This window comes from Physella acuta, unplaced genomic scaffold, assembly GCF_028476545.2.
Source record: "Physella acuta isolate Inbredline_101_S28 unplaced genomic scaffold, ASM2847654v3 ptg000544l, whole genome shotgun sequence".
Classification (NCBI taxonomy): domain Eukaryota; kingdom Metazoa; phylum Mollusca; class Gastropoda; family Physidae; genus Physella; species Physella acuta.
This window is the reverse complement of record NW_026732063.1, coordinates 302,087-318,537: the sequence shown is the minus strand read 5'-3', so window position 1 is coordinate 318,537 and position 16,451 is coordinate 302,087. Positions and strand designations below refer to the sequence as shown.

General features: G+C 38.4%; 1 protein-coding gene and 1 long non-coding RNA gene across 2 annotated transcripts; both read left to right on the top strand.

Annotated features, from left to right (window-relative positions):
* Window positions 1-6,471: 6,471 nt before the first annotated feature.
* LOC131946072 (uncharacterized) lies at window positions 6,472-13,080 on the top strand. The gene is made up of 9 exons (XM_059306713.1): window positions 6,472-6,845; window positions 7,126-7,201; window positions 7,861-7,934; window positions 9,276-9,380; window positions 9,994-10,101; window positions 11,506-11,541; window positions 11,835-11,879; window positions 12,458-12,502; window positions 12,783-13,080. The coding sequence occupies exons 1-9, from the start codon at window positions 6,472-6,474 to the stop codon at window positions 13,078-13,080; spliced, it is 1,161 nt and encodes a 386-aa protein (XP_059162696.1).
* A 442-nt stretch (window positions 13,081-13,522) lies between these two features.
* On the top strand, window positions 13,523-15,030 carry LOC131946139 (uncharacterized). Its single transcript, XR_009387662.1, has 3 exons — window positions 13,523-13,597; window positions 13,867-13,893; window positions 14,898-15,030. It is a non-coding gene; the product is annotated as an uncharacterized LOC131946139 (long non-coding RNA).
* The last annotated feature ends 1,421 nt before the right edge of the window (window positions 15,031-16,451 follow it).

Here is a 16,451-nt window from a genome sequence, read left to right as displayed (position 1 = left end):
GATGCCCTTAGTCTAGGTGCCACCTCTGGCATGATGCCCCTAGGTGCCACCTCTGGCATGATGCCCCTAGTCTAGGCGCCACCTCTGGCATGATGCCCCTAGTCTAGGTGCCACCTCTGGCATTATGCCCTTAGTCTAGTGCCACCTCTGGCATGATGCCCCTAGTCTAGGTGCCACCTCTGGCATTATGCCCTTAGTCTAGTGCCACCTCTGGCATGATGCCCCTAGTCTAGGTGCCACCTCTGGCATTATGCCCTTAGTCTAGTGCCACCTCTGGCATAATGCCCCTAGGTGCCACCTCTGGCATGATGCCCCTTATGTCTTTTATTATTCTGTACAAAGCCACTCCACATCCAGTTTTTAGTCAGCCCGAAACTATACCTCGTTAGCATGTGCATTAATTAGTTAATTTTCTTTTGTGTGGTTCAATAGTGTCATTTGAATGAAAGAAAAGTTAGAAATGTTTCAAATGAGCAACAAGGTATATTCCAAATTTGAGTTGAGATGTTGGAATATTTCTATATGTTAGGTGCTAATGATTGTCTCGCTGTTGATTAGGGTATCCTAATGAGTGTATCCTGATTAGGGTAGCCTAATTAGTGTATCCTGATTAGGGTAGCCTAATGAGTGTATCCTGAGGTTGTGATCTGTTAAGTAAAAGCTGTTTCATCCTCTTCAACTTTCTGTCTGTGCCTTCCTCCTCCCACCCCCGCACCAGTGTTTCCCCCCCCCCCTCATATCAGTATATACACCTCTTGTTGTGAAATCTGTTATGCCCTCGCTGCCCTACGTGCACCTTGTGCTTATTGTAAAGATATTTCTCAGTGTTCTGACCTTTAACCTTTGCTGAAACTTGACCCTGACCTTTGGTGTGATACTTGCCTTGACCTTAGCTGATGATGTCAATCTAAGGGAGACATTTTGGAAACAAGTTTAATATTTATTTCAATGTGAAAACTATTCCATGTTTTGTTATTTTTTTCTTTGTTATTTTTTTCTTTGTTATATAATGTGTTTTTAACATTAACAACTAAATGTTGAAAGCTCCATGAACTCAGTAAAGTTTAATTTTGTTTGATTTATCAGAATAATATTTTTGTAAGTCCACAGTTAATGAACAACTAACATAAGGGTTAATTCTGGCAGTTATTAATCCTGTTGTTTTTTTTTTTTATTTCATTTCTTTCAATAATCTAAACATACAAGAAAAGTGTATGGTAATTTTCTTAATCAAGACTAGTTTTGTTCCAAAATTTTAAAAAATGTTAAAATATATTTCACTCAGCTAGTTATCTCCCTTATTGTGACACGTCTCCTTTTCTAATACTTCATCATTTCATTCCGTTCTTTATTTTTGGTGTACTCGTGTTTAAAAATGTTAATATAATGATATATACTGGTAAACTTGTTAACTAAATTCAATAACAAGATGTGTACATTGTTAACATGATGTGTATGTTGTTAACAAGATGTGTACATTGTTAAAAGATGTGTACATTGTTAACAAGATGTGTATGTTGTTAACGAGATATGTACATTGTTAACATGATGTGTATGTTGTTAACATGATGTGTACATGTTAACAATATGTGTACATGTTAACAAGATGTGTACATTGTTAACAAGATGTGTACATGTTAACTCCATCAAGTTGACTGTGATTTCCTCTCTCACCCATACAGAGCCCCACAAATGTTGTAGAGATTGTTCAAATAAGGTTGGTCAATCAGAAGGTACATTCAATCTGATTGGATACTTTTAACCAATCAAAACGCCCCTTATATGTTAATTGGAGAAATGTGCTGAACTGGCTTTTTTTTTCAAGTATTTTCACTGTATGTGTGTTATTAAAAAAAATGAGTTACACATAAATCATTGATACTATATATTGTGAAATGTATAATACTGGCAAAAAGAGTATGTGTTATGTTTATATAGATAAATATCATGTACATAGTTTATAATTGAAACAGATTATCACAAATATGACGTCACAGTTTATGTATAAAACAGATTACCACATATATAAATGGTCACATCGTTTATAATTGGAATAAATTCTGACATGTATGGCCAGTGTAATAAGTTTGAATGTTGTCTGATAAATGGAATGTCTGTCTAAGGAGACAGACTTTGTGTTTTCTGTTTCTTTACGTGGGGCTAGACAGACAGTGATGTCTGTCTCCACACCCCTACCCTCAGCCCCCCACCCCCAGCCCACACCCTTTGTCAAACCTTTCAGGTGAATATACCAATAAACATCTGGTTTTTTTGTCGTTTTGATGTTTCTTGTCATTTTTATAGTTTTTGTCACTTTATTTCTTGACATTTTGCGTCTAGCTGATGTGACAAAGGGCATATAGCATCAACTTACTGGGCACTACAAGGGCATCTTGTTATCTATACACTACTAAATAGCGAGAAGTTTGTATGCACTAAAAATAAGAAAGAAAGAAATTGTTGTAATTTTCAGTAATATTAAAACATGGTCGCAAATTGTGAAAAGATTTCTGGACCACATATCATAATAGTGCCCTTATTCTTACTGCACTAAAACATTATAAAGGCTTTTATTTATTTTTTATGTAGATATTGTGAATATATAAGAGAAATTGAATAATTAAGTTATAAAGGAACATAAAATTTATTAATTCCGTTTTTTAAGTATTGACAACCATCACTTTAAAAAAAAATATATTTACTGCAAAGATCGGTAACTCTAGGCGAGAATTATCTGCCCTTTATTTGACTGTCCTCACGTCTCATGTGTGAAAACATTCGTGCATACATTACACAGCTCACCTGACTGATTGGATATTGCAGCTAATTAGTCTTGTTAATTAACTCCCATTTTGTTGTTGAATATAGTAATTTGGACATACAATTTTAAGAACTAATAGAATTACAATGAAACAGACTTACTCATGCGTTGTCATTGGGAAAGAAGTCGCTACAAAACCCTTACATTTCGTTACAATTTTAATTAAATTATAACGTGCTCAATCCGCACCCTACAGCATTTTTAATGAACACGCAATGTTTATCCTGTAGCACACACAACTATTTCCAAAACTTTCAGCAATTCAACCCAACTTATTTTTGTGAGAAATCGATCTATAGGATTTATATTTGTGAGAAATCGATCTATTGGACTTAGCCTGTGTAACGATACGGACCAGAGTAATCCGCCAGTTACGTTAGTATTCTTGTGTTGTTGAGCTGCTTGGTGTTCAATAAAATATAAACAAAAAACTCCTTAAAAAACAAGATTTAAATGTACTAAAATTTTAAAAATATCTATCTTAACTTTAAAAAAAGGTGATCGCTTTTGAAATCTCTGACACATTTTGCTAAGTGGATCAAAGCTGAGGTACAAGATTTGCCACAAACACGTAGACAGACAAACAGACTGACAACGTGACCGAAGTAAAAAAAAAAAAAAAAAAATCAAGAAAGAACGTGAACTCGTATCGTTCAAATCATAGCACTTGGTAGGAGGGGACACGATTGAAAGAATGCACGGAAAACATGTTTTTGTTAATTTCTTTCTGGGTCACCTGTCATAGAAGAATTAAGTTAAACGAGCCGACCCGTGGCATATCATACGCCGCTATTTAGTTGTTGTTTTTTCTACTTTTCAGTTATTCATAATTTGTGAATTCGACACTACCAACGCTGCTACTGAAAATATTTCTTTAAAACACTATAAGTAGCTCGTTAAGGACGATACCCCCCCCCCTCCTTCCCCCCCCCCTCCGTTAAAGTAAACTCCACTTAGTTACCCCCCCCCCCCTACGTTTAAAATCGTTTCAAACTAAATTATCTGCCCCTAATAGTCGTCACTAAACCCGGCTCTGTTTGTAAACATTTAGAGTGAACCACAGCTCACCAGACAATGTAGGGGTGGGGGGTGGTAGGGAGCGCGTCAGTAGCGTACGCAGGGGGGAGCAGGGGGAGCGGCCGCTCCCCCTCTGGCCATTTTCAGCAAAGTGGCGCCTTTTTGGAAACTTTTTAAACTCAAAGTTTTAAACAATGATGTTTGATAAAAAAATATTTTTGGTCGGCACATCTATGTAAATCACAAGATTTCTTTTCATGCAGCAATTAAGCATTATTGTACTAGTCTAGTACTGTCTACGTTTACAACACGTATTAACAGCTGCATCAGTTTGCCATTCTAAAAATAACCATTACGATGCATTGGAATTTTTAAAAATCCTCTACAGGTAGTACCACACTTGGCAAGAGGGGTATTAAGTTTAAGGCAACTATATAATGTATTTGCTTACGAATAATTGCATTAGAAAATGTTATACATAAAACTTCACACATCTATACAGTTTGAATCGTGTGATTAATTTTTTTTTAAATTACAATACAGAAACAAATACAACTGATGTGGCACCTCTATTTAAATTTACTTATGGGCAAGCTGCGTAGCGGTGGGGAAATTTTGACACGTCAACAACGTTATTGTCATCACGATGAAGTAGTAGTATTCTTACAGTTTGGGCGATAGTGATACGATTACAAATTATATGAAACAGTTACAACCCCCCCCCCCCCCCCCCTCCCACATGGACCCCTCTGTAAAAAAAAAATATTGTCATAATACCACTGCTACTTATTTAAATCTATTTCTGAATCAGTATACATGTATAATATATATGTATGTTTAGAACAGTCATCTAAAAACTGACGCCATGTTCACTCTGAGTTGGTTATCTTCCCCCCCCCCCCCCCACCTCACCACCACAATTGTGTAGAGCGACATTAATGTCACACCTAGGTCAGGGGTCGGCAACCTGCGGCTCGCGAGCCGCATGCGGCTCTTTTGATGTCAAGATGCGGCTCTCGAACTCCTTGCACAAATACCAATAACCTTAATCAAAAAATAAAATTCTTGAAATAAAAACAATCTTAGTGGCTCTTTAAAACCAGGGAAATTTTGAAAATTGTAACTTTTGGCTCTTCCGCTTCGAAAGGTTGCCGACCCCTGACCTAGGTATACACTGGGTTGGCTAATTGACCTAAAGTGACTGGACAGTAAAAAGGTGTGTGAGCAATATAGTGATCTAACCCATACCTATCACTATGTAAAAAAATAATCTTTAAGGAACACAAAGAAGCAGTAGTTAATTACAAAACATATGATTTGAACTAAATGACCGACATTTAGTTAAATCTAGGCTGTTATTTCGAATGTAGTACTATTAAAATAAAAAGCGTGGTTTTATACCAACTCTGATTTCAAAAACTTTCATTATGCTGTAATACTTTAGCATTTATGATGACGATATATTTAATTCTGATTATAGACAAAAACATTTTGTTAAAACAAATAGTTTTAAACAATTTCAATAAATTCTATAGTAATTATTTATTTGTTTTGACTATTATAATTAAATGTGTAGATATATACATATTTATATTAAGAAAGTGATTATTTCCCCTATTTCACTTGTCTTAAATAATTTCCCAGGAATTATTATGTAAGAATTTTTTTTACAAGAATTACAAAACAGATTGTGTTACTTTCATTGTTTTTGGTTGTGTGTGTATATTTTGTTTGTTTTTTGCTTAAATTGATACATTTTTTGTTTTGTCAGCCTACATTGTGTGTTATTTCTTATTTCTTCAGAGTGCTACTTTCAATTTATTTTACATCATAGCGAAGTAATGACATACAGCTAGTAATTATATATATATATATATATATATATATATATATATATATATATATATATATATATATATATATATATATATAAAATACACGTATATAGAACGTGTTAAAAATTCTGCGCCTTTTTTTGCTCTTTTCGCTCCCCCTACAACGAAAACCTGGATACGCCTCTGGAGCGCGTTTACAGCTTGTTTTCTAGCGTCTCCCAGAAGAGAATTATATATATAGATTCTTAAATACTAGAAGTCATTAATTTTATTATTTTAATGAATTAAAAGTACAGATGCGGAGAATTCGAGAACAAAATGTGACAACTCTGGACCCGGAGACGACATTTTTGTGGAGTTTCTTCCAGGCATCTCTTCGCGGGGGCGTCTACCCCCCCCCCTCCACCGAACGAAATGGAATGTATATAGAAAAAATTTACTTTTACCAGTGTCCGCCCCCCCCCCCCCCGAAAATATCAAGTCCTCCCCCCCCCCCCCTCCCCCAGACAAAAAACTACCACTAACATGGTTGAGATAAAAAGACAGGCAGACTTGGATTACCTGATGATTCTGATTAGATCATTGGCGTAAGTGGAGGGGGGGGGGGGTAAGAAGGGTCCTTCCCCCCCCCCCCCCCCCAGCACAACATTGTCATTCTTCAGACAGCGTTTACCCAAGGCAATCTCTTGTCGCTTCCAGAATTTTCAAAAAGTTTTTTTTTTTAAGTTTAAAACAGGGAATACAATCCTGACGACCTTTGACCCTGTGATTACCATACCATTTCTCTTCCCGCAGACCATGTCAACCAGCGCCTTGTCTGACCTCTCTCATCACTCGCTCCCTGACCCCTCTGTTCACGTGATGTCTGACCCCTCTGGTCACGTGATGTCTGACCCCTTCGATCACGTGATGTCCTCACACGGAGGCTCCGAGTCGGACCAGTCGCCCGTGACGTCATCCAACAGTCTGTACGTCAACTTCGAGGAGCGACACAACAGCGCGTACGTGGCCAAGGCCGTGGGCCACGCGCTGATCAAGTGTCTCAAGGACGTGCTGGAGGTCAGGCCCCGTGACCCCATAGAGTTCATGGCCCACTGGCTGTACAAGTACGCGGACAACGAGATGTACCTGAAGGAGAAGGAGCAGAGGGCGGCAAATGTCCTGGTCGAGAGGTGAGACTCGGGCATGTGAGACTCGGGCATGAGGGGTGAGACTCGGGCATGACAGGTGAGTCTCGGGCATGACAGGTGAGACTGGCATGACAGGTGAGACTCGGCATGACAGGTGAGACTCGGGTATCAGGTGTGAGACAAGATATGACAGTTGAATAAAAAAGAAGCATCTTCAAAACTCAACATTTCACGAAACAAAACAATAAACGAAACAAATATCGTTACTAACATTAAATAACCATGTAAAATAAACCCAACTGACGAACGTTTTCTTGTCCAGCATGAGGCAGAAGGTCGAGACGGAAAAACATCTTCTAAGGACAGAAGAAATCCAATATGCCATGACAAAAACTAAGGTGGGATTTTGTATTCAGTTTAATTTTGGGAGGGGGTTTGCTAGGGAATAGGTAGGTTTGTGGGAGGTTTGAGTGGGTTTTCTGGGGAATAGGTACGTTTGTGGGATAGTAGGAGTATGTTTTGTGGAGAATGGGTTGGCGCAATGGTAGAAGTAGGTTTTCTGGGGAATAGGTTGGCGCATTGATAGGAGTAGGTTTTTCTGGGGAATAGGGTCGTTTGTGGGTGTAGGTTGGGTTATAAGCCAGTAATTTAGTTTGTGGGGCTAGGTAAGTTTGTAGGGAGGGGTAAGTTTGTGGGGAGGGGTAAGTTTGTGGGGAGGGATAAGTTTGTGGGGAGGGGTAAGTTTGTGGGGATTGTGTTTGATATCTGGTGCTCAGTTCTCATTATTTGGTAGTTTGTTTTCTGTGACAGGTCCACTGTGGGCTGCAACAGGTTGATTGTCTTTAGAGGTTGTTTTTTTTTTAATTTTATTTTAAATGGAACCCGGTTTTCTAGAGAATGGGTTGTGTCCTGCTGGATAGTTGGAGCATTCAAGACAAAAACAAATCTTTTAAACTTGAAGGATAAACGAGTTGTTAAACGGGTTACCGAGTAGAGTAAAATTAAAATAATAAAAAACTAAACTAGCTGCTGCTATATTTAGACTTTCTAATGACAGGTGGGGTTCATCAAAGAGATGAAGAAACTTAGTGACTTCACATTTCAAGAAAAGTTAAACTCCGAACACAGAAAGTAGGTTTGCTTTAAACTCACTTTGACGTGTATGTATGTATATATATATATATATATATATATATATATATATATATATATATATATATATATATATATATATATATATATATATATATATATATATATATATATATATATATATATATATATATATATATATATATATATATAATTATTGGAAACTGAGTAAAGTTCCCTCTTTAAACCTGACGGTGAAGTAGAGTTCACTTGTTTCTGTGACCTCGGCATATGAAGGGATAGTGTGGCCAGCACTATGCCCAGCCGCCTTTACTTTGTCTAACGTGAGTTAGGTATCCATCAGAGGTGGGTGGACTCAGGGACGTTCTACTGACTTAAACCCGGATTCGAACTCGAGACTTACTATTAGCAGTCCAGCTCTCTACCGCTAGACCACTCCGTCCCCGAGACATCTAGTAAAGCTAACAAGAAGATGACTTTTCTCAATGACCTTTCTCAATGCAACACATGGGGAAGAATCTTGCTATTACCTGCCCCTAGCAAGGTACTCACAAATACTCTCCTTAAGAGGCTGAAAGGGGAGGGAGGAGAGGTTAAGGCCTTTGTTGATTTTGAGAAGACATTTGATAGTGTGGACAGGAATATCATTTCTAAGTGGATGAACCATTATGTGACACCCCCCTCCCTCCCCCCCCTTAAATGCATGACCATCATCCACCAGTTCTATACAGACTTCAGCCGCCAGATTATCCACACGTTGATTAGCCTATTTCCAGAGTACGACCGTGCTGCATGGTTTTGCCGATAATCTTTTTGCTAGTCGTTGACTGGATCATGGGGTGAACAACCTTAGACCAAAAGATAGAACTCAGTAGATAATAAGACAAACTAAAAAAGAAAAACTTCAGACTTTTATTAACGAATTCCTCCACCACATATTGAACATTGGGTGGCCTAAATAAATTACCAATTTCAAACTGTGGAGTAAAACTGAGCGAGAAATAAAATAGAGCAAATAGGGAAGGCATGGACACACCTAGCAACATGACCAGACAGGCACTAGGTTGGAAATCCCCAAGGAAAGACGGAATGTTGTGGGCCCAGCTTGGAGGAATCGTCTAGAACCGAGTTAGATGGAGAGGTGTGGTTACGTAACTATGCTTCACAAGGTGTCCACAGGAATGATGATGTTGATGATGATGATGATAATGATGATGATGATGATGATGATGTTGATGATGATGATGATAATGATGATGATGATGATGATGATGATGATGATGATGATAATGATATAAAATGAAATAAGCGCTATTTCTATCAGAAGATGTGTGTGCTAAATGCAATGTTTCCCTACAGGAAAGAACAGCTAAAGAAATGGCAGAGCATCAAGAAAATCGTCAAGAACAAAGTCCGAAGTCAAGTGAACATCGAATCTTTCCAGTGGCCCGTCTCAGATCACAAGTTGGTACAGTTTTTTTTTTTTTTTTTTTTTTTTTTTGCAAGACCCCTTTTTGTATAAAAATCAAACTCTGACCCCTGAATATATTATGACCCCGTGTTGTATAACACTCAAACTCTAACCCCTTGTTACATCATAACCCCCGTGTTGTATAAGCTCTGACCCCTGAATATATCATGACCCCCGTGTTGCACAAACTCTGACCCCTAGATACATCATGACCCCCGTGTTGCATAAACTCTGACCCCTGAATATATCATGACCCGCGTGTTGTATAAGCTCTGACCCCTGAATATATTATGACCTCCGTGTTGCATAAACTCTGACCCCTGAATATATCATGACCCCCGTGTTGCATAAACTCTGACCCCTGAATATATCATGACCCCCGTGTTGCACAAACTCTGACCCCTGAATATATCATGACCCCCCGTGTTGCATAAACTCTGACCCATGAATATATCATGTTGCACAAACTCTGACCCCTCAATACATTATGACCCCCATGTTGCATAAACTCTGACCCCTGAATATATCATGACCCCCGTGTTGCATAAACTCTGACCCCTGAATATATCATGACCCCCGTGTTGACCCCCATTATGTTGTCGCCAGCTTGACAAAGATCGAGACGGCAGACGTGGCCCGGATGGTCAAAGAGAAAAGGGAGAGGCTGAGAGAGCAGGTGGAGAGTACTATCCGGGATACCGTCATGGAGGAACAGTGAGTACTCCCCACACACCCACACACACACACACACACACACCGTCATGGAGGAACAGTGAGTACTCCCCACACACCCACACACACACAGTCATGGAGGAACAGTGAGTACTCCCCACACACCCACACACACACACACACACACACCGTCATGGAGGAACAGTGAGTACTCCCCACACACCCACACACACACTGTCATGGAGGAACAGTGAGTACTCCCCACACACCCACACACACACACACACACACACCGTCATGGAGGAACAGTGAGTACTCCCCACACACCCACACACACACAGTCATGGAGGAACAGTGAGTACTCCCCACACACCCACACACACACACCGTCATAGAGGAACAGTGAGCACTCTCGACACCCACACACACCCACACACACACACACACACACCGTCATGGAGGAACAGTGAGTACTCTCCACACACACACACACACATCGTCATGGAGGAACAGTGAGTACTCCCCACATATACATACATACCCTTACTACCTTAGTCCTGGGTGCGTTTTTTGTTTTCTTTTTAGGAACATTGAGTACTCCCCACACACCCACACACACACACACACACACCGTCATGGAGGAACAGTGAGTACTCCCCACACACCCACACACACACCGTCATAGAGGAACAGTGAGTACTCTCGACACCCACCCCCCCACACACACACACACAGTCATGGAGGAACAGTGAGTACTCCCCACACACCCACACACACACAGTCATGGAGGAACAGTGAGTACTCCCCACACACACACACACACACACCGTCATAGAGGAACAGTGAGCACTCTCGACACCCACACACACCCACACACACACACACACACCGTCATGGAGGAACAGTGAGTACTCCCCACACACACACACACACATCGTCATGGAGGAACAGTGAGTACTCCCCACACACCCACACACACACACACACTGTCATGGAGGAACAGTGAGTACTCCCCACACACCCACACACACACCGTCATAGAGGAACAGTGAGCACTCTCGACACCCACACACACCCACACACACACACACACACACCGTCATGGAGGAACAGTGAGTACTCTCCACACACACACACACACATCGTCATGGAGGAACAGTGAGTACTCCCCACACACACACACACACACACCGTCATGGAGGAACAGTGAGTACTCTCCACACACACACACACACACACACACACCGTCATGGAGGAACAGTGAGTACTCCCCACACACACACACATCGTCATGGAGGAACAGTGAGTACTCCCCACATATACATACATACCCTTACTACCTTAGTCCTGGGTGCGTTTTTTGTTTTCTTTTAGACGTGTTCGTTCCAGTTGTATGTAGCCTTTTGTATATGCCAGTAACTTGACATTTAATTTTTCTCTCTTTAGTATGTTCTCAGGTATCAAGTATGAGAAGGTTCAAAGGTGAGTTAGTCAAACGTTAGAGATTATCTGTCAGTTTACTGTCAGTTGGTTATGTTGGTTCTATACATACAGCAAAGCTTTCTTTCTCTTTCTCTCTCTCTCTCTCTCTCTCTCTCTCTCTCTCTCTCTCTCTCTCTCTATATATATATATATATATATATATATATATATATATATATATATATATATATATATATATATATATATATATATATATATATATATATATATATATAAACGCACAAAAACATACATATGTATATGTATATGTAATCTCCGCATGTACCTAAAAGACAAGACACGAAAACGATCCACGTCGCTCGACAGAAAAATGTCAGGTAAAATACATCTTACTTTTTCTTTTAAGTGTGGCAAAATTATTACTTTGCAATTACCTTAAACTTAGTTAAAAAGTCGGATTTTAAACGCAGCATGCCGTGCCCTTAGTGTATGGCCCTCTTTACGGCGAACGTAGGCGCCATAGAGCTAACGGGGCGCACCAAGTAAACCACAGGGTCGCTGGTTGACGAGTCTGGTGCAGTAGAACCGTTAAATCAATAGTGACCTTGACCCCCTTTTCAGGACGATCAGTCATAAGATCTGAGCACCAAACCACACCCTGCTGCCAGATAGACAGACCTGCAGACATAATTTCATTCATATATATATATATATATATATATATATATATATATATATATATATATATATATATATATATATTTATTTATTTATTTATTTATATATATATATATATATATATATACATATTTATATTTATATTTATATATATATATATATATATATATATATATATATATATATATATATATATATATATATATATATATATATATATATATATATATATATATATATATATATATAAATGGATACAAACTGGTAATTTTTCCAGAAGCGTGTTTGAAAAACAGTCTGCGGGCACCTCTGAGATGGAAATGTAAACGTCTTAACACGTCAACTGTTACATCTGTGTTGGATGATAAAAGTTACATGTTGGATGATAAAAGTTACATGTTGGATGATAAAAGTTGAATGTTGGATGATAAAAGTTACATGTTGGATGATAAAAGTTACATGTTGGATGATAAAAGTTAAATGTTGGATGATAAAAGTTAAATGTTGGATGATAAAAGTTGAATGTTGGATGATAAAAGTTAAATGTTGGATGATAAAAGTTGAATGTTGGATGATAAATGTTACATGTTGGATGATAAAAGTTACATGTTGGATGATAAAAGTTACATGTTGGATGATAAAAGTTACATTTTGGATGATAAAAGTTACATGTTGGATGATAAAAGTTACATGTTGGATGATAAAAGTTACATGTTGGATGATAAAAGTTACATGTTGGATGATAAAAGTTACATGTTGGATGATAAAAGTTACATGTTGGATGATAAAAGTTACATGTTGGATGATAAAAGTTACATGTTGGATGATAAAAGTTACATGTTGGATGATAAAAGTTACATGTTGGATGATAAAAGTTACATGTTGGATGATACAAGTTAAAATGTTGGATGATAAAAGGTAAATGTTAAATGATAAAAGTTACATGTTGGATGATAAAAGTTAAAATGTTGGATGATAAAAGTTAAATGTTGGATGATAAACATTTTGGATGACACATATTATATGTTGGATGCAGGTTGCAGTATGATATTGTTCTCCCAACAACCAAGTCCAAAATGTAAGTAGGGAAATCAAATCAGTATCGATACATAAGGGGGATAATGTGTAAAGCTATACAAGGGGAGATAAGGTGGTATATAGTACAAGGGGAGATAACGTGGAATATTGTACAAGGGGAGATAACGTGGAATATTGTACAAGGGGAGATAACGTGGAATATTGTACAAGGGGAGATAACGTGGAATATTGTACAAGGGGAGATAACGTGGAATATTGTACAAAGGAATATAGAGCTAACAAATAGTGCAGTATCGAGATGTTCTTTATGCTGATATAAATATGTTCTTTACGTCAGCATCCGAAGCTCTCTGAAGTACAGTACAGCCTTCACGCAATGGTGAGATTGGGATTATTAATTTTTAGTGAAGAGATTTAGATTAGGATTAAAATTTTCTAGATCATTCTGACATTTTCTATGACCATTTTAGATTGTATGTTATAGACGGTGAATTTTTTTTCTATGATTTTTAATTTTTTTTTTTTTTTTTGCAATTTTACAATAACGTGGTTTAGTAACTTTATGTTTTATAATGCTATCATTTGTATGAACAACTTCTCTACCTGGAGTGGATTAAAAGCTTACTGGGTTTTTTTTTTCTCTTTCAGGAAAGTTCTAGAGAATGTGGTCAAGTAGTAAGTGTCTACAACCTATACATACATACATACAAACATACAAACACACACACACACATACATATATTATACATATATATATATATATATATATATATATATATATATATATATATATATATGTATATATATATATATATATATATATATATATATATATATATATATATATATATATATATATATATATATATATATAAAGAAGACATGTAACTATATTCTATTCGGTAACATTCACCCCCCCCTCATCTATCAATCTATAAAGCAGAGGCTTCCATTTAAATATGACAAACCTCAATCTGGTGTCACTATATTAGATGGTGACACCACATTGGATGGTGTCACCACATTGGATGGTGTCACCACGCTGGATGGTGTCACTACATTAGATGGTATCATCCCACAAGTCTATTGACATCACTATAATGTGACAAAACCTGCACCATAAATGTGACTGAAAATATAATATGACAAAACCTGCACCATAAATGTGACTGAAAATATAATGTGACAAAACCTGCACCATAAATGTAATTCAAACCATAATGTGACAAAACCTGCACCAGAAATGTGACTGAAACCATAATGTGACAAAACTTGCACCATAAATGTGACTGCAACCATAATGTGACAAAACCTGCACCATAAATGTTACTGAAACCATAATGTGACAAAACCTGCACCAGAAATGTGACTGAAACCATAATGTGACAAAACTTGCACCATAAATGTGACTGAAACCATAATGTGACAAAACTTGCACCATAAATGTGACTGAAACCATAATGTGACAAAACTTGCACCATAAATGTTACTGAAACCATAATGTGACAAAACCTGCACCAGAAATGTGACTGAAACCATAATGTGACAAAACTTGCACCATAAATGTGACTGAAACCATAATGTGACAAAACCTGCACCATAAATGTTACTGAAACCATAATGTGACAAAACCTGCACCATAAATGTGACTGAAACCATAATGTGACCAAACTTTTAAGCATGAACAAGGCCAAGCTGAGAAGGTTTTCTGAACGGAGAGCTTCGGACAGACGGGGGTCTTCTATACCGGACAGAGGGGGGTCGGACAGAGGGGGGTCAGACAGAAGAGCATCCCACTGGAGACCTGACCGGTAAGTATTTGCTCAGTTAGTTGTTGACCTGGGTCAGTTAGTTGTTGACCTGGGTCAGCTAGTTGTTGATCTAGGGTTAATCACAGGTTCGACAACTCTGGTTAAAATACAGGTTCAACAACTCTTCTTTAAAAATAGAGGTTCGGCAACTCCAGTTAAACATAGTTTCTGTAACGCTAGTGAAAATATAGGTTCGGTAAACTCTAATGAAAATACAAGTTCGATAACTCTAGTTAAAATACAGGTCCGATAACTCTAGTTAAAGTACAGGTCCGATAACTCTAGTAAAATACAGATTCGATAACTCTAGTTAAAATAAAGGTTCGATAACTCTAGTTAAAATACAGGTTCGATAACTCTAATGAAAATACAGGTTCGATACCTCTAGTTAAAATACAGATTCAATAATTCTAGTTAAAATACAGGTCCGATAACTCTAGTTAAAATACAGGTCCGATAACTCTAGTAAAATACAGGTTCGATAACTCTAGTTAAAATAAAGGTTCGATAACTCTAGTTCAAATACAGGTCCGATAACTCTAGTTAAAATACAGGTCCGATAACTCTAGTAAAATACAGGTTCGATAACTCTAGTTAAAATAAAGGTTCGATAACTCTAGTTAAAATACAGGTTCGATAACTCTAGTTAAAATACAGGTTCGATAACTCTAGTAAAATACAGGTCCGGTAACTCTTGTTTGAAATATTCTCTGATCAAAACGAAACGAACAATGTATTCCGCAGGGACAGCACGACTCATGAGACAGCAGAAGATGAAACACAGAGGATGGCGCCCTACCACCGTCGCACCCCCTCTCCGTGAGTAGGGCGTTAGTCTGTGGGGGGGGGGGGGGGCAGATGGACAGATAGTTGTTTAAGGGTGGTGGGAGAATTTTATAAGGAGTGTTTAGGGGCGGTGGTGGAATATTTTATAGTGGGTGTTTAGGGGCGGTGGGGGAGTATTTATAAGGGGTGTTTAGGGATGGTGGGGGAGTATTTTATAAGGGGTGTTTAGGGGCGGTGGGGGAGTATTTATAAGGGGTGTTTAGGGGCAGTGGGGGAGTATTTTATAAGGGGTGTTTAGGGACGGTGGGGGAGTATTTATAAGGGGTGTTTAGGGGCGGTGGGGGAGTATTTTATAAGGGGTGTTTAAGGGCGGTGGGGGAGTATTTATAAGGGGTGTTTAGGGGCGGTGGGGGAGTATTTTATAAGGGGTGTTTAGGGGCGGTGGGGGAGTATTTTATAGTGGGTGTTTAGGGGCGGTGGGGGAGTATTTATAAGGGGTGTTTAGGGGCGGTGGGGGAGTATTTTATAAGGGGTGTTTAGGGACGGTGGGGGAGTATTTATAAGGGGTGTTTAGGGGCGATGGGGGAGTATTTATAAGGGGTGTTTAGGGACGGTGGGGGAGTATTTATAAGGGGT

Excerpts from the sequence above, each read along its gene's own strand:
- LOC131946072 (XM_059306713.1), top strand. The coding sequence starts at position 6,472 with ATGTCAACCAGCGCCTTGTCTGACCTCTCTCATCACTCGCTCCCTGAC. Across the intron at positions 6,846-7,125 it reads GCAAATGTCCTGGTCGAGAG|CATGAGGCAGAAGGTCGAGA; the intron begins GTGAGACTCGGG and ends TTTCTTGTCCAG. Across the intron at positions 7,935-9,275 it reads TTAAACTCCGAACACAGAAA|GAAAGAACAGCTAAAGAAAT; the intron begins GTAGGTTTGCTT and ends GTTTCCCTACAG.